At 44.0% G+C, this 22,798-nt stretch overlaps 1 protein-coding gene across 1 annotated transcript in view; it reads right to left on the bottom strand.

The window, feature by feature from the left end:
* The window catches only part of pou2f2a (POU class 2 homeobox 2a), a 60,443-nt gene that overhangs the window by 8,809 nt on the left and 28,836 nt on the right, over positions 1-22,798 (bottom strand). The window contains exons 2-8 of the mRNA XM_069681458.1: positions 4,017-4,079; positions 3,823-3,851; positions 3,494-3,553; positions 2,230-2,364; positions 1,036-1,302; positions 805-919; positions 543-634 (exon numbers count right to left, since the gene is read on the bottom strand). Coding sequence (XP_069537559.1) covers positions 543-634; positions 805-919; positions 1,036-1,302; positions 2,230-2,364; positions 3,494-3,553; positions 3,823-3,851; positions 4,017-4,079 — 761 coding nt within the window. The remainder of the gene's footprint in view (positions 1-542; positions 635-804; positions 920-1,035; positions 1,303-2,229; positions 2,365-3,493; positions 3,554-3,822; positions 3,852-4,016; positions 4,080-22,798) is intronic.

Here is a 22,798-nt window from a genome sequence, read left to right as displayed (position 1 = left end):
ACTTTCGCGGAAAAAATCCCAAGCGGCGCCCAGTTAGTGACGCGTTTTCCATCAGCCAGCAGTGGTTGGTCTGCCAGAGAGGATAGGCGGAGCTAAGCGGCTGCTTTGCGAGTAAACAGTAATCTACTATGGCTGAACAAACAAATAAAAGATGGATGACTACAGGTATAACTTCAAAAATAAGTGAAAATCCAAAGACAAAGAAACAAACTCGACGCCAGATGAAGACAAACAGTCTGAAAAGGAAAGCGACCGTCAGCCAGGAAAATCAAGAGTTACAACCGGAGCCAACCGAGGACGTCACACATGCAGCACTGTCTTGATATCTGGGAAGTGTGCTCCTGCAATTACAGTTTATCGCCACAGGTGGCACCAAAGAGAACGAAACTGAGCCCTTCGAGATTATAACTTTAATGTCAGTCGGAGAGATGCCGTGTGGTTGCGCAGATTCATCATCTAATCCATTTGCATGTATTTTCCCAAACACACTCTCTTTATCTCTCCCTACCGCCCTTCTTCTCACACACAAACAGATTTTCTACCTGTGCTTGGAGTCCCAGGCGAGGTGGGGTTGTCAGTAGTCCCCCTGGGCTTTGCTGAGGTAGCTGGATCAGATTTGGTGTCGAGAGCAAACCTGTAAAAGGAAGAGCAAACGATTAACAAAACAAATATCAAATGATTCTATTATTTGGCCTTTAAAGTGATCAGGTAAGGAACAAAGACAATGCTTAAAGATGAATGCTTCAATGCATTAAATGTATTTTGTCAAAAAAGAAGACCAGAAGTTTCCAAAGGTATCCTCACCCTGCTGCGGCTGCTGCGCCTGTGCTGGCTGAGACAGGAGGAACTGGGCAGGAGACTGGAGAGGATGACCCGGCATCAGAACCAGCTGCTGGAGCTGCAACAGCTGCTGGATGTCCTGCAACAAATACACAAACTTGTTTCAATGCAGAGCACAAATAAAAGTGTCAAAAGTGCAAAAGCTTCACTTAACATAAACCCAACTTTAAACGAAATCACATTGGCAGTTCCTACCTGGGCAGTGAGCTGGATTGGCTGCGACAGGGCCAGCTGCGGCGGAGGCGGGGCTTGGACACTTTGCTCCTGTTTGGTTTGCTGCTGCTGCTGGGATTGTGATTGGATCTGCTGTTGTTGTTGCTGCTGGTTGGCTTGATGTTGCGCGGCGGCGTGGGCAGCGTGAGCAGCGTGGGCGGCGTTCGACTGCTGGACGGCGGCCGCCAGGAGCTGAGCCTGAGCCTGTTGGAGGAGGAGCTGCTGCTGAGCCGGGAGGAGAGCGGCAAGCTGCGGGAGAGCAGGAGGAGGAGGACAAGGCAAAGGAGACAAAGATGTAAACATGCAGAGAAAAGAGGAGAGGGCAAGGACGAGGTGAAGTATGACAAAAGAGAATTAAAAGAATAATATGAAGGCATAAAGAAAGCGAGGACAGAAAACAAAGAGCAGTGTCAGCTTAGCATACCAGACACGGAGTCGTAGGTGAACCTGTTAGCGGACAGTAAAAGCATGCCAGAGCAAGACAAGCAAGAAAAGCCATCCACTTAACTTACAGAACATTTATGTCAGGTATTTCACTCTGCTGCAAACACTGGCAATGCAAGGTTTACCTGCACATTCTGCAGGTGTTTGTCCTTCAGGGCAGTTTAGTCTGACACTGAATGTTTTACTGTTGTCTGAACTTAGCATTATCAAAAAAATACAGCCATCTTTACACAAAACCATGTTGGAGCTGCTCATTTAACTCTTAACTCGGGCGAGAGCAAACTGCCGATACAAACTTAAAGGACCACAAATGCAAGACTTTAGACGCAGAGGTGGACACATCGGAGCCAGCTGTTCGTCACTTTTGAAACCCTTAAGCAGAAAAACTACTGAGTCCACAGTGCTTAGCTTAAACTTCAAGTCAGAGTGGGGCTGTGTTGGCATATCAGCAAAACTGTCTGTCAAACAATGCAGCTACATGCAGCTTTCTTTAACAGCTGTGCTTTGTTTGCAATTGCGTTGAACAGAAAGAAACTTTTTTACTTCAAATCATATAAAAAATGCCTTGTGGAGGTGTTCAACCTTTGAAAAGTGTGCAGGTGTTTACATGCAAAGTCTTTAAAATCATCATAGACACTGAAAGGAAGGAACTTAGGGGAACTTTGAAATCAACAATCATCTCTAAACACAATCTAAGGCATGTTTGTGTGTGTGTCTGTGTGTGTGTCTCACCCCTGCAAGCTGACTGCCGGCCAGCATCAGCTGGTGGTGGTGGGTCTGCTGCTGCTGCTGCTGCTGCTGTTGGGAGGGCGGTGCAGGAGGAGCGATGGTGCTGTGGGTCATCTCAGAGCTCTCCTCACTCTTTATCTGAACAGGATCACATGAGGACACGAGCTGTTAGCAGGTATCTTTCGTTTTTTAACTGCATTTATCCAAGAAAGGCAACATGCAGACATTCATACAGTAACACACACACACACACACACACACACACACACACACACACACACACACAAACTTAAGATCTCAGAGCTGTTGTTGGTTACTTGTGAATCTGTTTTGGTTGTTGTTGTGCTGTTGCTCACAGCCAGAGAAAAGCTTCCTCTTCTCTTACATGGGGTGAGAACATGTGAAAAATGATACCAAACTTGCACAAAATCAAACTGCTGTTTGCAAAAATGTCATTTAACTGCAGATTTGAGAGTTTGAAAATTGTAGGGTTAAATCCTCCTGAAAATCTGCAAGTTTGACTGGATTGTTGCAAATGGCAGTAAACTTGTCTGGAGTTTTACTGTAAGACAATGTCAGTCAACTTCAGGTGAGCCGGTTTCTCAGACTGCAGAAACACGACAAGACAAACTAGGAAGCACAAAATCAGAGCTGCTTCATTAGTCCTCCTTCCCCTGACTCTGACTTGAACTCGAGCCTCCTCTTCCTGCTGACTCACAGGCTGAAGTGTCCGCCGGTCATCTGTCCAGAAGGATGAGTCAATCGTCCTCGTTTTCAGGGTGTCAGAAACATTCCCAGGCTGCTGACCTCTGACCCCCAGCTGTCGTTACCTGCTCACAGCCCTGTCATTACCCATCAATCACCGCTGGCACCGGGCCGCGTCTTTACTGTACATCTATCACTCACCATCGGCTCGCTCACCTCTTTTCCTCTGCCTGCTCTTTCTCTCGGAGCGTGAGGGGGGTGTGGACAGAGATGCATGATTTGCATATTCACTGGTGCTTAAGGGAGTTTCACCCGAGGGTTTAAGCAGACGCATTAACGTCCACACGCACGTAAATACATGCTCCCACACTAATGCATCTGTGAGTGCAGGGATTTACACAAAGCTACGCCTGTTTATGCTTTGTTATTGTCGTTGTGACACCCACAAAAAATAAAAGCCAGCAGAATTATAAGCAAACATCTTAAGATGACAACAAATATTTAAGAGGTTAAGAGCTGGAGCTGACGAAAACAACACACACACTCTCACACACACACACACGCCATGTCTCACCTTGCTGCCAGGAGAGATGCTGAAGGGGCTGGTTTTCATCGGCTGCACCTGAAGCAGAACATACACAAGTAGGAAAGATCAGATCACACGCATCACCAGAGCCAAATTCTGATTGGCACGTTTCAGGTAACAGGTGGATGTTATTCCCCTGCTCTGAAAGTGATCCCAACGAAATGCTGTAGACTTGACATCCACTTGAGTTTATTAGCAAAGGATTTTCCTCATTATAACTCTTGCAATGACTACAGCTGAAGTTAATACAGTAATACGCTTAGTACAACAAGTGCCAGTGTTAAGCACAGAAGTAAAGAACTCACCTGGTGATCAGGGCTGTTTCTGTCAGAGTCTGAAACACACAGGGTTAGAGGCATTACAGAGAGTGTGTTTTACTGTGTAGTATAAATTGCAGCATTATCATAACTAACATTCGCTCAAACAACTGCTCTCACACACAGATTTATTCACTCTAAAATATGCTGATTGAACATGTGTAAATACAGTCTGTGTGTACCTGAACTGTCCCCTGGATAGTCAGCCCCAGGCTTCTCCTCCTCTGCTTTAGACATCCTGATATCTGCAAGAAACAAACACAAGCGCACAAACATCAGAAGGATGCGTGGAACATACAAAGAGGTACGCGGGGCTGTGCGTGGTCAGAAGAGCAGAGAGGAGTGGGTTCAAAATCCTGACTAAGTAATAAAAACCTTTGATCACCATGCTGTACAGTATCCGATCCAATCCACATGTATTTATAAAGCACGTTTAAAAAGTGCTGTACAATCAAACATAAGACCCATAAAAACAAGACAATAAACACTGAGACCAATTAAAAAGACAACAGGACAATAAAATAGTAAAACGTGTTCAGACCAACAGGCAAGGAATAAAAAGGTAACTCTCATGCAGTCTGATTTAAAAACAGGCAGAGTGGGGGACAGCCGGACATGAGAGGGCAGAGCGTTCCAGTGCGACTGAAAAGGCTCGGTCACCCCCGAGCTTCAACTTCGACCTTGGGACAATCAGAAGATCTGAGTGTCTCTGACAGAAGATTTAAAAGGTCTGAGAGGTTGGAGGAAGCCCATCAAACAATTAGTTAATAAAATAGTTAACAAGTTAATAATAAAATAACATAAAATAATAACGACATAGTATGTCAGTGTGGACACCCTGCATCATTTTATCATGAAAGCAGTGACATCACTGCTTGTGTTACAGACCTGAAATTATGAATATAGAACAAAATGCAAATAATGAAACCATGTTTTTAACTAAGTTTAGGGTCAAACTACAACTGTATTACAATTCTTATTCCCTTTAATGAGAATGTAATCAACTGTAAATTACAGATATTTAATATTGTAGTTCTATGCCGTGATTGCAGAGTTGTCAAAGAAGTAGAAGCACACGACAGAGAGCTGAAGCACTATAAGAGCACACAAATGTAAAGGGACACAGGCTGAACCATCTATGGAAGATTCACTTCCTCTGTTGTGACTAATATGAGCACAAAACAAGAATATTGTTTAATTTAATAACGTGTTTCTCTGCTCATCTAAAATGCCTTTCTTCTGCTGAGACTGTGTAAAGAACCCCGTCGTAATTCCATAACATTAATTGTATGTTATCTGGATGTTGTTGTTCTGAGCTGTTGTAATAAAAAGTGTATAAGAGGGAAAAGAAAATGGATTAAATAGATACATTTTCAGCAGAGACCTTGCACAAACATAAACACACATCTTTTCACGCTCATTGTGCTCGCACTCTCCTTGACCCTGCAATCATTACGTCCACACGACTCTGCTGCTTATTTCCTGCCGTCATTCAGAAACACAAACAAGGAGACAAACAATCACGTTTCTGAATGAGAGGTCAGTCCTGCTTTCTCTCTGTCTGAGACGTGATTCTGGCTATCCTGCAGGTCAAAGTTCAACCTAATCATCGCCGTAAGAAGGAAGTGGAATTCAAACAATGAGGAAGTAGTTGTAAGTGTGCTCATCCTCAGTTAAAGATGTGTCTACAGCTTCAGATTTGGCACACACAGGTCAGTGTTTCACTCTGCAGCGATGATCTGAGACTATAATTTCACCCTGTTTTCATTGAACACGACCCACAAACAGCCAAGAAGAAAACCTTGCTAAGCAAAAACTTGAACAAGCAACAAAACTGATGACGCCGTGCTCTTAATGAGCTCTTTAGATGTAAACTTTATTGGCTCGGGATGAGGCGCTGGGATTAAGAATCAGCTTCTCACGGCAGATATCTGGACTCCCCTCCTCTGTTTGTGGCGACCTCTGGGAACGCAGAAGTAATTGGTCCAGGAGGAACGACGCCAGAGGAAGTGCTTACCTGAGCACCAGACATTACTCAGCACCACAGCCGCCGCCATCTTGGATAAAACTCCACTAGACTCCTGCGCACCATACGCTCTTAACTTCTGTCTGTCTTCTGCTTTTGTAACGTATTTTCTCTTTTCATCGGCTCCTCTGTGGCACAGACCCAACGGAAATGTAAAACTGAGCTTAAAATTTAAGTTTTATGTGATTTAGCGCACAATTTCTGTCTGCATTAGATTCACATGTCTGACAGCGAGATAAGAATAAAAGAACACTTGATAAAACCACAGCGAACATCCTCCTCTCTTCCTCTCTTCTTACTTGCTTTAACTACAACTACGTCTCCTTCACCGCCTCCTTTACGCCTCATGGAACGTGCACAAAGCCCACATCTGGTGTATGATATGGGAAATATGAGACATGGAAATAATGATGATAATTAAAAAATAAGATATCTCACTGAAAATAACAGATAAGCCTGCTGTGTGTGTGTAAGTGTGTGTTTGTGCGTGCAGATATCTTCATCAGGGTTACAGACAAGTTCAGGGTGTGATGAGAGGAGGTGGAAAGGAAGGAAGGAAGGAAAGAAGGAGCAAGAGAAAGAAAGAAAAAGAGAAAAGGAAGAAATTAAGGAAGATTAAAAAAACAGATGAAGATAAAAATGAAAGAACAATTTGGAAACTTTTGCCTTCTTTTACTTCTCTACATTTCCCACCAAACTCAGGCATTAAAGAGGAAGAAAAAAATGTTATACTGTCTTCAATTATTAAGAGTAACTATTTATTTATTTGCATGTTAAAAAAAAAAATCATAAACAATTCAAAATTCTTCGAGGACTCAGTGAGGCCTTAGCGTCAAAGAGAGATGCAGTTACTCAACACAACCAGATGGTGGCAGCACCCTCCTGGAAATGCCGAGCCAGAGTAACGTGTGTGTTTCCTGAGTGTGTGCGCTGTACGAAGCACCTTACACAGTAGGAAGTCCTCTGAATCATTGCGGAAATTTAAATATTTTGTCATGAGAAAAATAAAATGGCTTTAGGATCGTAAAGTCTGCAGTCAAAGGGCCTGAAAGATGATCTTAAACTGGAGTTAAACTCTCAAAAGTCAAATTGATCAGAGAGTAAAGATGCCTTCAGGTGACTTTAACTTGCACTCACTGCATCAGATCATCTTTGGCTGCAAAAACAATTAAATCCTGTGGCCTTAAGAAACTAAACTTCCCTCTTATTAGGACTGTTTCTCACCAGCAGCAAGTTAATGTTACAAAATATTTAGTTATTCACGTCCCGACTTATCAAGCTGCATTTTAACACAACTCAATGCCTATGTACAGATTCACCGGCCCTATAAATGTGCTTAAATAATAATAATCACATTTCTATTATAACTGCTCAAGCCGACATTGTAATGCTTGTACTATTAGCAGCAACATCAGATCTACTGTCAGCTGTACTGCTGCCAAATTAGTCCCTACGATAAGAAAGAACTTTATTCATCCCGAAGGAAATTATAGCTCCAGATAGCTCCAGAAATACAAAGAACTGCTTAAATAAAAGTGAAAATATGAAGTGTATGTGTTAATGCAAAAGAGACAGTGCCTATAGAATAACAATAAAACAGTAGTTACCAACAAAAGAAGCAGATAGTAATGATGGAAATTCAGCTGACAGTTAAGTAGTAAAAACGTCTATTGCACAAGATCATGAATGAATTAAAGATAGATATGGTCCCTGATAGAAAAGTATTATTGCACGCAGTGAACATAATATAGACATACTTGTAATAGAAGCTGCAAAAGAACTGATATATAGCTGATACAACAAATACCACACCCGTCAGTGCACTGCAACCAGTGCAGCTAATATACTATGAACACTTTTAAAAATACAATTTACTAAAATGCTGGATCCATTTCATTCAAACATGTAATACACTCCCCCTCACACACACACATTTATTATAACAGGCTTCTTCATCCTCTCAGCATATGACGGGAGGGACCCCATAAAACCATTCTATCATCCCACTCCCCCCTCCATCTTTACCCTCCCTATGACTGCCCCTAACCCCTCTGGCCATGGGGCCTTTCAACCCCCTCTTCCCCTCCATCCATCCATCCCCAACACCTCATATAATATGGTAACAAACCAAACACACCAGCACCCTAAATGTCCACAACTTATAAGGCTATATGTCGACTAATCTTTAACACGCATCTCTGCATCTTTATGTGTGTTCCTCCCAAAACAACCTTCTGAATTTCTCAGAAAAAAATCATAATTTTTATATTTTCATCGTCCATTTACAGTGACCACTGTCCCAGCACACTCCTCCACCCCGAGGGCAAAGTTGACAGCAGCCGCTCGTACTCAAGGCAGACCCCCAAACCCACCCCACCTGTCCTTACTCATCCTATCAGTGCTAATAACATCGAGAGGGAGAAAGGGAGAGAGAGAGAGAGAGAGGGGCCACTGGGCAGATGATGTATCTGTCTTCTGGGGTTGACATGGCCAGCCTGCCTGTGTGTGTGTGTGTGTGTGTGTGTGTGTGTGTGAGGAGGGGGTGCAGGGTCACTGTCAGGGAATTAGAAAAGGGGGAATAAGTGAGAGAGAGAAAGGGGGGTAAAAAGGGGATAGGATGGCTGGAGGGGTCCTAAACTCACCCCCTTTTCCTCCCCCTTTTTGCCCACCCACCCCGCCTCGGTCACGCCTGTCAGGGGCCGGTGACAGACGGCGCGTGGGTCTGCGTGTGTGTGTGTGTTTGAAGGAGTGGGGGGGGGTTGCCCTGCTGCTGTTTGGCGTGTGGATGTCAGAGGTCAGGCACATGGTCTCAGCCACCTCGTGCCTCGCAGTGACACACACACACATACACACACACACACACACGCACGCACACACACACACACACACACAAGCTGCCTGCCGCCTGCCTTTCCACCTGTCCCCTGTCACATTCACTCCCAAACAAACACCCGAAGCGTCAGCGAGCAGATCTGCTGCAGCTGGGATGAGAAGATATTTAAAATGTGAGCTCTTTATTGTTTAATAAATAAACATTTGTCACATTTACACCCTAAAAACACAAACGTTCTTTTAACAGTTGATCAGCTTTATATTTATCATATATTTAAGCTTAGTTTCTCATGTATTTTATTGATGGTGGCAACTAACAAACACAGATTACATCAATATCTGACTTTTTTTCTTTATATAATTAAAATGATTTATATTAAAATGTTCTCTTTAAATCGGTTGTTTATCCGGCCAACATATTCACGTTATATATGACAAGTAAAAGCAGGATATCCTCCCACTTGAGGAGCTGAAACCAGAGAATGTTTGACGTATTTGTTTAAGAAATTAAACATTATTTCTTTCACACTCGTTTTCTTACCGTATCTACCTCTTTTTAATAAGTATTACGGATTTGTATGTGCGTGTGGCTGAATGCATGTGTAGTGAATGTTATTCTTTTTGTTCTAGAGACGCACAGCAAATTACACTGCAGATGTGCAATGACAAAAAGGGCATTCTTTCCTAGTCGATTAATCTTGTTTCGATGGACTAACCTTGAAGCTCTTAATTAAAAATGACAAATAAGCTGTAAAGAAGGAAGAATAATGTGAATCTGTTGCATGTTGAATATCATACGATTCGTACACGGTCTCAGTTCCACTATGATTCTGATTACATGTTTTTGAGCACTTGTTTGCACTTTAAGTTGCATAAACATGACGGGACTTTTTGGAGAGTTAAGATGCTTTAAAATAACATAAAGTCAAAGTTAAATAAGAAAAGAGCGATCAGTTATCAGCTCTTTAACAGCAGTTTTGTGCCTGAATGCTATAAAAAGTTATAAAATATAAATCTATTATTAAAAGTCTGAAGCTCAACTCAACATGTAAAAGCAGAGCTGCCGTCACACACGCAAGGCGCATGCTGTTACCATCAGCAGCACTGCTTCTTCAGCCGGTTAAATTCAACATGTGATCGCCCACAATACATCTCAAAAAGTACAATGTGTGTGGCGTCTCATTTTAATGACCATCACAGCAGCTGAAAACAAACCCCACACAACAGAGCTGCGTGTGTGTGTTTACATGTGGGCTCTTCTAACGGGAATATATTCTGTTTAAATGAGCGGAGACGCTGCTGCTTACATACACCACACACATTAAGTAAGTGCAGCGTGCGCTCCGTAATGAATGCTTAAACAGAGCCATTATACTACCAAATGATGTCACCCCACTGGGTGTACTTTCATATTCTACATTATATACTGTAGGTTGACACAGCCGTAGTGGGTATAAATAGGGTTCACATGTTTTTTTGATGCGTTTGTGTTGAGTAGCATATTCTTAGCCTTGGAAATAAACCGGTTTTATAGCACAGAAAGAGAGATTTAAAATATTGTAAGAATGTTTTCAGCTTTTGTAAGTTTAGGCAGGCTGTGACCTTTGCACACATGAATATTTTCATCTCTTAAATGGCACAATGATGAAAAAATAAGACTGCTGTTTGTAGTTTCTACAAGGTGAAACTGGGGATGGTAGAGCTACCGTTGCCACCTTCACCTCTGACCCTGGTTTTAATAAGCCCTGCAGCAGAGAAGCACACCAACGTAAACCAGGTATTTTTGCATTATTTGACAGCATATTTGTCTATTCAGCGCTCAAATGGCAAAAAAGGAAGGACAGATTTGTGCCAACAGGTAGTTTGCTGCCTCTTAGCATTCATGCTAGTCGACCTGCTCCAGTGTACCACTCTGTGTTCACCTTCACTCCTCCTATTAGCACCCCTCCTCCTTCACTTTGTCCCTCACCTCGCTCCGCTCCTTCTCCTCCACTTGGACCATTTCTTGATTTATTCTGATCTCTCTTCATTTCCTCTCTTCTCCCTTCAGCTTTAATGCGACCATCTCTCTTGTACTTCTCCCTAACCCCCCTCTACCTGCTTTCCTGCCCTAATTCCTCCATCACACACCCCGTCTGTCTCTCACATCGCATCACATCCTAAACTACTACACTTTATTGTTTTCTCTTACGTACACACTCGCTGATCGGCTCTTGGTGGAGATACTTCTTACTGGGGGGAAACATATTTCCTGTGCAGGAGAGCGGGTTAGCTCAGCAGACTGCTAACTGGTGTATGTATACAACACAGCACAGGTTCAGAAATAATGAGGCCTTCAGACACAATTAGCTCAGCCTGTGCAAAAAAGAGGATTATAAATGTTTTGAGGTCGGGCTCGTCGTGTTCACATTTTCAGTAAAAGTTCTTTTTTAATAACCCCAAGCTAAATAAAAAGATTGTTTACATGCAGAACAACAAGTTCACGTTTTGTTTACTATTTTATATAAAATCTGCAGACTAAATCTAACAGATAATCTTAACGGCACTCTTTTTTCTCTTGACTCTGCCTGCATTAACCTCATCTTTCAGCCTTCATTGCATCAGCCTGATGTGAGATTAACTGTGCATCACTTGTATGTTTGTGTAACTAAAACTATAATGCGTCTCCTCCTGTGTCTTTATCTCCCCTTCACCTCCTCTTCCTCTCCCTGTCTCTCCCTTCCTCCCCCTCTCCTCTCCTTCAGTAGTGGTCAGCCGCAGCGGTCATGGCACCGCTGGACAGCGCTCTGCTAGCACAGGACACACAGACCCGTTGCCAGGCAACAGCAATGAAAGATCAGTGTGTGCGCGTGTGTCCACATGTGTGTGTGTGTGTGTGTGTGTGTGTGTGTGGCTGCCTCTCGTATGTTTGTGTGTGTACCTGCGAGAGTGTTAATCATTAAAAATAAACATGTTTCCCCGGCTGCAGCCGCGGCTCCAGTGTGAGGCAAACAAAGTGCTGCATGCTAATGTCTGCCTGATGTTTACACTTTAACGACCGCGATTAAAGGACGATTCCGCCTTTTTTTCAGCTGATTTTTACATCAGAGTTACCTGATAAGAAAAAGGAGAAACCAGGATGGAATTACATTAAATCAAAATTGCCTCAAGTTGCAGTTTAGCAGCTGCTAACGCTCACAGCTAACGATGAAGTTTAGCTTCTAAAGGCTGTAAAGAATGCGCTTCATTGTTACATGTTCCACTTTAATGCATAAAGAAAAACAGTTTGCAGTGTTTTCTACAGAAATACAAACAACTTCCTGTTTGAAAAAAGGCCAAATATCTCCAGGACAAACACATTTCAGTGCGCCCACGCAGGTTTACAGACGCTGATGTGTAAGATAATACTCTCGCCGAGGAGTCGATACTTTTCATAAGTGACTTGTTTCATGCATCTACAGTATTCACAGAGGACGCTGCTTTGTAGCCGCCTCTCGAGAGTGAATGAGTAACACAGCGTCGGTTCTTTGTTGATTTGTGTAAGGGAGTGTTTGTATGAGTTTATGCACACCTTGTGTTTGTGTGAGTCAGAGACAGAGAGTGATTATAAGAGTGTGTGTGTGCGCAGCTTATGAGAACGTGCGCGCGGGCGAGCGCTTTCCGAATATGTCTCTAGAGTGTTTATTATATCCGATACAGTACCTCTTTCTCGCACCACATATTTCTGTGCCGATCGATTCTTCTGACTCCCGACAAGACAATAATCGCACCTCCCTCCCTCTCTCCTTCTCTCCACCATTATTACTGCCCTCCCCGAGGAGCACGACGCGGGGATGGAGGGATGGAAACAGAGAAATAAAGGGAGGAAGGACAAGGGGGGAGGAGGGAAATGGCCACTGTGTGTTACTTCCTTTTCCAAAAATCTCGGCGCTAGGGTGTAAAAAAATGGAGGGAGACAATGAGTTTAATAAGGGAGGAATGGGTGGAGGATGCTGGGAGACGGAAACAAATGAGCAAAAGAAATAAAACCAGAAATTGCTAAAATTTTAAGGGAATTTTGGGGGATAATGGCGGAAGCTGGGAGACGTGACAGAGACGGTTTCAAAGGGAGAAAACAAGGGGAGCTAAGAGACAGAAAATGGCAGGAAACGGAGATAGGGATGGTGATGGGACAGTCAGGAAGACACATGAGACGAGGGGGCAAATACAAATGAGGAGAGGAAAGGGAAAATAAACACACCTGCAAATGACAAACTGAAAAATTAGGAATGTGGGGATAATGGCTGAAGGTGGGAAAAATAACGAGGTGTGCCGAAAGAGAGAATTAGAGGGTAAAAAGGAGGAAGAGGACTGAACGGATGCTCGGACGGTAAGTGAGGAAATAAATGAGCAAGAATTGACAAAAAGAGAAACGAGCGGACAAAAATTTTGAACATAAATGATGACGGCGATGAGAGAATAAAAACCGAACAGGGATGGAGTGAAATACAGAAAAAGAATCGACTAAAAAAAAAAAAGGGCATAAAATGAGTCCACTGCAGTGTGACAGAGCATCCTCACAGGAAGGGAAAAGCTAGTGACAATTTGGACTAACAAAGACACACAGCCTCGCCTTGATGGGGTGTGTGAGTGATTGGATGAGGGAGGGAGGGGGGGGGGGCAGATTGTGAGCAACAGAGTCGATGACAAAATGAACGGACAGAGTGGACAGAAAGATGGCCGAAAAATGAGACCGGGGCGCGGGGAGGGAGTCTTCAAGACAGAGAAGGAGGAAGAAAAAAGGTCGGATGAAAGCCTTCGAGACACGAGACGAGCTTTGTGAAATCCCAGTTTCGTGTCCGGACGAACCTGAATGCATCGTCACTGTTAGCGCTGACTGATGGGAGCAAAATGTAGCAGAAAAGTCAAATAATGCCTCCTTAACTTAAGTTAGAAAATGCATATTGTTCTCCAGAAAGAGACTCAATTATAATATACTTATTGAATGATCTGTGGACTGGACGTGTGCATTATTATTGTCTAAAAACATGCAAGAAAAACGTCAATAAAATGTGGATCAAAAGCTTCAGATAGGAGCAGAAATAGAGCTCGGTTCCTCAGAGTCCTAATCCTGCAGCCTCTTTGCAGCTTGACCACCACATTTATTCAATGGGGGCTGAGAGGATCTCATAAGTCCAGGGAAGGCAGAATTTTCTCCCCCGCAGAAGATCATATTATCCTCCAATTTGGAGTTATGAGGTTGTCGTGTGACCGCAGGGATATTTATGTTGAGACAATTTGGATCGAGGGTGAAAATCCCTCTCGTGCGCCCTCCCTGATCGAAAACTAAGGCCTTTCTTTGTTTTTTAAGACACATTTTATTCCGATTCAGGAGCTGATTTTATAGCTTTCCTTCTGACAGCGGATTCGATCACTTCGTAGCTCCACAAGTGCACACAAATGAATGAATGAATGAGTGAATGAGGCGTGTGTATCCCCTCTCCTCCTGCCGGGCATGCTCGGTGATCTATGGTGCGTGCTGCGCGCCGTTAGATGGTTAGGTTTACAGGTTTATCGATTGGACCCGACTTAAATTGGCTCCCAATTAAACAGAGCGCTTATTTGACCTCTTTACCCCTTCCTGTCCTCTCCTTTCCTGTCCCGTTAAACACCCCCCCCCCCCACCCCCCCCACCATCACCACCTCCATATTCTCCACACCGAGCTCCTCTCCATCGACACATCCATCTCTCGCACAGCGTAATACCTCCACTCCCTTCCCCCCTCCGTCTACGGCCGTCACCCCATCCCCATCCTCTGTTACAGGCACCTACCCCCCTCTATTTAAGCCCCTTACTCCCTATCTATCCTTCCACAGCGCTGCTCTCGCCTTCGTTTCCCACCTTGCCTCCACACCTGATCTTTGCTCTGTTTTCTCTCTCACTCCTTCTCTCAGTCAATCCATCAATCTCTCCTTAAATAACAACGATGAATTATTAAGTGTATTTATTCAAACAGCATTAATTATAAAATACAGGCAGCTTGTCGGGGTATTCGCTTTGGCTGAGGCCGCCGGCAGCAAGATGGGAGAAGAAGGAGAAGAGGAAGAAGAAGAAGAGGGAGAGGAGAGGTGGAGGTTGAGGTGGTTAGGGTTGGAAATGGAGGAGAGAAAAAGAAGAAGAGGGGAGGTGAAAAAAAAGGGGGGTTAGGAAATTGGTGTGGCTAGCGGAACAACTCCCCCCCTCCCTCCCCACCACCCTATCCCTCCTCACCCTCCCTCCCCCCCTTCCCTTCCCCGCTCTGCTTTGTATTCTGCGGAGATGACAGGGGGAAAGCTTTATTGCTCTGAGTTTGTATCGATCGGGGCCCCTCAGAGGGGGTAGCCAGACCCGCGGACACTGGAGGCCCTTTTGCAGAGGCCGCTGACTGCTGCCTGTAGCCCCCCGCTCGCCCCACCCTCCAAAACACACCCTTCCTCTTTCTTCCTTTCATTTTCTAAAAATGGTTCTCTTTTTCTTGCTTTTGCGACGTCAAGACGCGAAGTTTGGCGCCTTTTCTTTACCTGCGTGCATCATCAACGCACCGGAAAGAGCCGACACAGATGAGAGTGCATGCAAACACGACCCCTCGCTCTCTCTCTCTTTCGCAACAGACTTTCTACCCACACACACAAGCAGAGGAGAAACACTTTTCCAGGAGCATCATATGCAAAAAGTAGTACACACACACACACACACACACACACATTGCCCAAACACAATCCCGGGCTGCAGGGCTGAGCTGCTGTCCTGACCAGAGTTGCATCAGAAATCCCTAATCTGGGAGCGTGACCGCCCTCAGTTCCAGCAGGCAGGGATCAGGACGCTCCGGGCAGATTCCGAATTTGGGGATAAGATGGGGATGGGGATGCAGGTTCTGAAATCACCCCGAGGGACGGAGGGATGGGATGGAGTAGAAAGAAGGGGTGGAGGATGAGGGGGCAAGGTGGGTGATATGATTTACCCCCCCTGTGCCTCCTCGCTTGTGCACCGAACTTCCCAGCATTCCTAGGAAAAGGACCAATACCCTGTTTTCTTCTACAAAGCAGTAACACACATTTAGTTTAAAGGGAGGATGTTTTACTTGCACCTCCTTAGTCAAGAGTTACACTTTGACCTGATGCCGTAGTCGCCCAACATGGAAGACATTAAGTCATCTTTGTTCCCCATTTATTTTCTGAGGTGATAATATGATGTTCAAAAATGTTATTTTTATAGATTTTTTTTGTTTGCCATTTTGCCTTTATGATGAAGGACAGCTGAAGAGAGACAGGAGACATGAGTGGGGGGATGACATGCTGGAGTCGGACCTGCGGCTGCTGTGTCGAGGACTGGAGCCTGTATGTGGGGCGCCTGCTCTACCCACCGAGCAAAACCAGCGCCCCCATGCTGTTTAACATTTAAAATAAATGTAATATTTGCAATGTTTTAAATGCATGAAGTTACTGAAAGAGATCTAAAGGCACTCAGAGGGGTCTTTAATAAAGATTCATAGTAAAAACACCTTTTTACACACCCATGCAGCACTTTAGAGGTGTTGTGTTTGAGGCCCTGTGCATGTGAAACAAAGATGTCCTTTTACGTCTTAATTTATTGAACCGTCTCTGTTAAGAAAGGTTCTGTTCAGTAGCATTAAACTGCCTTTTTGTGTTGTTTTCACATGTAAAGTTCAGATTTGAACTACAAAATAAATCTACTTCAGCCACCAAATGTAGGGTCTTGGTTGCCTGTGGGTTCGGTGCTTAAATAAAGCACCTGCTTCTGCTTTATTTGATAAAAAAAAAAGAGTGATATAAAAGGATGGGGACACCTTTTCTCAGGCATGGATGGAGGAGGGGAGAGGATGTGTTTGAGGAATCTTTGAGTCTTACATTAATATTCTTTTTATGTCTGAATATATTGAACTGTCTGTGTTCAGGAAGGCTGTGTTTAGTTGCAGCCCTTTTTGTGTTGTTTTTACAAGTTAATTTCAGACTTGGGCAACAAAATAAATCTATTTAGCAACTAAATTTAGGGTCTTAGTGGCCTGTGGGTCCAGTGCTTGAATAAAGCATCTACCCCTGCTTAATTTAAAAAAGAAAAGGTTGCTCTGTGAAACTTTTTAAACCTGCTAGAATAAGCTTCAGCAAATCGCCTCTTCTGAATGCTGAATAATGATCCTCAAAGCGGCCGATTACAAACAGAAAGAGCAACAAACATCACGACAAAAAATAAAAAAACAAGACGTATTTTCCGTCACGGCCTTTCCAGATTATCTGCTATCTCAGCCTTCCAACTTCCCAGCCCTCCGTCTGAATCAGAAACCTCCTGGCCGCCGTCGCTGCCTTCCACTTAACAAACTCCATTTTGTTGAGGTGAGCCGAACGAATCGGCGAGCCGTGGAGAGACAGACAGAGAGACATATAGATAAAGAGAGAGGGAGAGAGATGGACGAATAGACGGCTGGAGGGAAGAAAGGGTCCTCAAGGCCACCCTGCTCTGACCCCCCTCCTCCTTCAACTCTTTGGCTGCAGAGTGGCTGTTATCTCTCTATTTTTACACTCCTTCCATCAACAGACCGCCCCAGACCCACTTATGTTCACTCACCAAATGACACATGGACACACACACACACACACAGAGAAAAATACTCAATTACGGATGTAGACAATGACCGCGGTGCTTCTAAGCCACTGTGAGTCATTAAGCGAGTGTGAGTGTATTTTTGCGTGTTTGTATGTGGAGCGCGTAACCTTTTACAGACGCTGCCCTGCTGTTTGACCACAGGTTTGATCAGGAGAGGCTTTCCGGCCGCATTAGAAATGTTTCTCTGAAACGTTGCGCTTCAATGTGCTTTATTTTTTTAAAGGAAATGTTTGTAAGGCAGGCGATTTAAAATGTGGCTTCCTTGGAAAAACAAAACGAGGATAAAAGCTGGAATAAATCAAGGTTGTTTCATTCAAATGCGACTTTTTTCATCAGAGTAATTTCATAAGTGAGATTTTCCGCATAAAAAGCACATATTTAGGATCAAAAACATGCGATAGAGGCGACATTTTAAGTTCCTTATAGCCTTAAAATAAAGACTAAAAGAAGAAAGACACCAAAGATAATCGCATCAGTGAGGTTAAGGTAGCAAACGTCCATCACACACAGATACACACACAAAAACTAACAATTACAGGCTTCCAGCGCAGAGATAATTATAACAACAATGGAGAGAATAGGTGTGTGTATGTGTCATTGTATGGATCAGATCCATAGGGGGTAGACTATACAATAACGACCAATTTAATGGAAAAGTCTCTCTTTTCGTGGGAGGAATGTGTGTGCGTGTGCGCCTGTAACACACAACAGGGATGCCAGCGTGATGCCATTATACTTTTCACTATAATATCGAGCCTTACACCATGTGTCTTTATTATTTCTGCCATAATCACGTCCTCTTTTCGGTGTGTGTGCGCATTCAGTGTAGATGAAAGCACGCTGGCACATGCTGGACTACCACGGGGTTATGTGCAACTAAGACCACTAACACACACACACACACACACACACACTGCCTGGCTGACTGACCTACCGCCATTTCACACTACTGACCAGTACAAATTGGATAAGGGTCCATTCTCTCTGCACCAGCACACTTTTCGACACGCAGACACAACGCGCACATGTACACGCATACAAACACACACACGCACACGCGCGCACAAACACGCTCTGCACAACAGGCTCAAAATGGCCGAGATGCTGCGGTTATAGGGTCGGTGTCTCCGCGGCGAGGAAAGTTACAGAGCAGAGAGGGAAGGAGAGGAGAGATAAGGAAGGCGAGCGTGAGCGCCTTCTTCTTCTTCTCATTAACACTCTGTTCTGTTTTACCTTTAATAAAAGAAATGTTACATTTACGCTGATTATGAGCAAAAATAAAACTGCGAGTTTTCCCTCCGTCCAACTTAAAGCCAACATATTAAAAAGCCCACATGATGAGCAAACATGTTGTTGTTGTTTCTGTGTGTCCCGGCCTTGGTTGCGTTCTATACATTCCTTTCTTGCTGCTTTATCGTCCCGGTTTGTCGTTTCTTCTCAATTTTCTTGAAGGCTGTTTTTTTTTTCATCCTCTCCTTTCTCTTCCTTTTGTTAAACCTTCACATCTACAGTGTGTGCGTTTGATCAAATGTGCGCGTCTACACTTTATGAACAGTGCAAACCGTACGTTTTCTACAGTATAAATACAGACAAATTACAAAGTACAAGCCTGAATAACAGAGTGAAGAATACAACTCTAAAGCCTTTAGAGTCACCAGATATCCACCCACATGAACATCTGCAGGAGCGTTTGGGCTCCACCACTTTCTTTATGCTAAATCCATATCATACCACACTTACAACATTCACTTCATGAGGGGGCAGCCTTATTTGCTAGCCTACTAGCTAAAGACTATTTCACACATGCACGCTTGACACTTTCCAAACTTTGTCACATCTTCGCTGTTGTCGTCTTGTTACTCATCCTTCTTCTTCAATCTCAGATGTTTTCATTCATCCTGTCGGCCTGAAACATTTGGCTGTCGTGCAGCCCCACCCGGACAATGTCGGGAAATTTTGTTCGCAGTGCATGTGTGAAAGGGGCTTCAGCTTCTTGTCGTATAAGCTTACCAAGCTGTGTATAGAGAATACATGATATTCCTGTAAGCTCATATTTGTCTCTCTCGTGTTTTTCTCCTCCTCATCCTCTCTTTTCACTCCAACTTTCTCTCGCTCTCCTGGCTGTTTGTGCCTCTTTCCTGATGTTTTGGCTTGTCTCTCTCTTTATTCTCTCTCCCTTGTATTTGTGAAGTCCCCGTCTCTCTCTCTCTCTTCCTCTGTGTCTTACACTTCCTTTCTCTAATCAGTGTGAGTGCTCTGATTGAGCTCTTCTTTGTGCGTGTTTTTGTAGTCCATCTGGTCGTGTGACACCTAGAAGTTTCTACACTTCCCCGGGGATCAATAATCTTTTTATTTATCTAAAATTTAAGTCTGTTTTTCATTTGTTGATTTTTTTCTGACAAAAAAAACATATTTTTTTCTTGCCGCTCTCCGCAGGTTTACTCCATTTTCCCTGTCATGTTCTGTAGATTGTACATGTATATTTTTCATATACGTTTCTGTATATTGATACACTTCGCTCAATGTTCACCCCCCTCTATTCACTAACACGATCGATTGTAAGGCAGGTTTCCAGTGCAGCAGCTCGGGTCACAAAGCAGCACAGTATACAGTGCACCCACCCTTTGCCTCCGCCGTCCCCACCCCTCTCAGCTTCATATAGAGCTATGTAATTACAGCGCGGCCTTGCCATACCCCCTATAGCCTCTAATTGTGTGGATGCCGGGACCGCATGCTGTTGGGGAGCGGCTGCATTGTGTACGTTTCAGATGTTTGCCTTCATGTGCAGGTCTGGTGAACTATAATGTCCACGCGAGGAAGGGCGAGAAAAACATTCATGTGTGTCGCCGTCTCCGGTTCGTCTCGCTGACTCCTGCCTTTAAATGCTCGGTGATATAAGGAAGAAAAAACATGGCTTATTGTTTTTAAGTTTAAAATACGGTCTGCAAAGTGTGGTGTCGTTCATCCTACAAACGGTACTTTTTTAGCACGTTAAATGTACATAAAATGACACATTAATGTGACTGATAAAGGTCAAGAATGAACTAAATCTCAGGGTGTGGCAGCCAACTTAAAAGAGAACAATGAGTAATGTCTAAGTTTTTGGATTCTATGGACTCTGCTGTTGAATTTGTACCTCACAAATCAGGACAGAAATCGCACAAATGACCAACACTTGGTCAAACAGAGGGCAGGTGAAATATTAGTCCTGTGCAAATCCGTCATTTGAGATTGTTTCATTTATTTTGCACATTTTTTACATTTTCTGCACCTTTTTATTTCACCTCTTTCTCAGTAGAGAATAATCAAGGCCGTAGTGTTCGTATTAATAACGGTGTTCACAGGAAAATCCCCTTGTAATACTTTTTCTGTACTAATAAAGTTTCAGGTAACATCATCATAACCTTATTGAATGTATTATAATGTCCTAGTTTTAGTGAGGTGTACCGAATAAGCGTGTGTAGATTGGGGATATAAATAAGATATAAAATAGATGAATCAAAATCATAAAAGTCCTTGTAGTCGGTTGATTTAATTTTGCTACAATTATCCTCTTACAACACACACACAATATGAAACCTCAGAGCTCATAAAGTGTGTCGTCTTTCATATGTTACAATGTTACAATTTCATTCAGCAGACGCTTTTGTCCAAAGCGACGTACATCGGAGAGTTAACGATCTATGCCTTCATACGCGATGGCGACGCCACCGGGAGCCATCTGGGGTTCAGTGTCTTGCCCAAGGACACTTCGACATGTGACTGTAGCAGTCAGGGATCAAACCGCCTACCTTCCGATTGAGAGACGACGACTCTCCCACTGAGCCACAGCCACCTACGTATGTATGTATGCACCAGGTGGCTGCAGTTTTGCTTCTAACTAATGGGGGAAAGAGCCCATATAGATATATGAATTAAACTGTTTTGGCACCTCATACAAGATATGTTCTTTTGTACGGTGGCCGAGAGGTTTCAAACGAACTCCACATCCGAAGAGCTTTGCTAATTAGAAAAACACAAGTGCAAAAGCGGCAACACAAACAGTGAAAACGGGCAGAAAAGTGTCTCCGGACTGTTATTGTTGCTGCACAACCTCACACATGCGGGAGAGAGAAGCACCTGCCCGTCTGACAAGTAAGTGAAACCTTGTTAGCTGGATAATTATTATTGCTATGTATTTGTTACAAGTCTGCAATGTTAGCCAACAGACCAGAGACACTTTTCTGACCGTTTTTTCGCTCACTTCTGTCGCAAACTTTGCACTTGGTTGCACAAGCATTGGTTTGAAACCTCTCAGCCACCGTACTTTTGTGATTTTTCTTTGTCCTTTATCAGTAAACCAAAGCTGCTCGAAACACTAAGCTGCTGCAGGTAATGTGTTGCACAGGAAGTGATGAAATAAGAGGGTTTATTTCATCCTTTGATTGCAGTCAAATGGAAGAAAATGGAGTAATATTTGTCGCAGTGGTTCAGATTCACAGATAGAACTCAAATACTCCAAGTCTGGTTAAAATGTCATATCAGGGTGTCTCTGGTGGCTCCCGCCTGGCCGTGCGTTGTCGAGTGTTAGTCTACTCAGTGTACATTTGTCAATCTGAATATTTGTATATCTGCGCGTGTTTGTACTCACAGAGGAGCCACGTGGCCCCGTGTGTTTACATTTGTTGACGGGGGCACGCGGGGCGATATCTCACGGTAATCGATGAACAAGGGAACGAGAGGGGGGGGGAGGGAGGGGGGGTGAAAAAAATCGGTAAGGAAAGCAGGTTATCTCCTGTCATTAACGGAGGGATTCCCGCACAGAGGGAAGGAGGGGAGGGGCAGGGGAAAGACCTGGATTCATTGAGAAAAAACACAGCGTGTTTGGCATGAAGAGAAAGCAGACAATTATCTATATTGATTAAAGCCAGCCAGCCAGCACAGGGAAGACAGAAAACTATGGCTGGATCAATAGCAAGGGAGGGAGGGAGGGAGGGAGGGAGGGAGGGAGGGATGTAGGGCAGAGGAAAGAGGGATAGTTGGAGACTGACGAGACGGTGAGGGTTTGAAGAGAGAGGCGAGGCCCCGGACTCGACAGATGAAAAAGCGAGCGGAGAGAGACGGAGTATTACGAGCGAATAAAAAGAGAAAATGAATTAAAGCAGGATGAGGGAGGAGGGAGGAGGGAGGAGGGAGGAGGGAGAGAGAGATCTCAGCGCGAGGGACGAGGTCGATGATAGTCAAAGTGTTAATGAAAATGACGTGCGGCCGTTTGATGACTTAGCATGTAATGTACTTGAGGAAGAGAGTGTAAGGAGATCAATAAGGAGACAGATCAACGGTTCTGGATGTGCAGACGGAGGAAGAGGAGGAGGATGAGGACAAGCTAAAAAGAAGAAGAAGGAAAAAAATGGAGATGAGGAGGAGAAGACGGAAATGGATGAGCAGAGCGCTGGAACGAGGACAGATGTTTGGTTGCTTGAGGGGAACATCATCCTCAGATGCTC

Source organism: Semicossyphus pulcher, unplaced genomic scaffold (assembly GCF_022749685.1).
Source record: "Semicossyphus pulcher isolate SPU_LCO1_2020_fin unplaced genomic scaffold, fSemPul1.0.p SCAF_5, whole genome shotgun sequence".
In the NCBI taxonomy this organism is placed as follows: Eukaryota; Metazoa; Chordata; class Actinopteri; order Labriformes; family Labridae; genus Semicossyphus; species Semicossyphus pulcher.
Note: the sequence above shows the minus strand (reverse complement) of the source record. Positions and strands in the feature narration are given on the sequence as shown.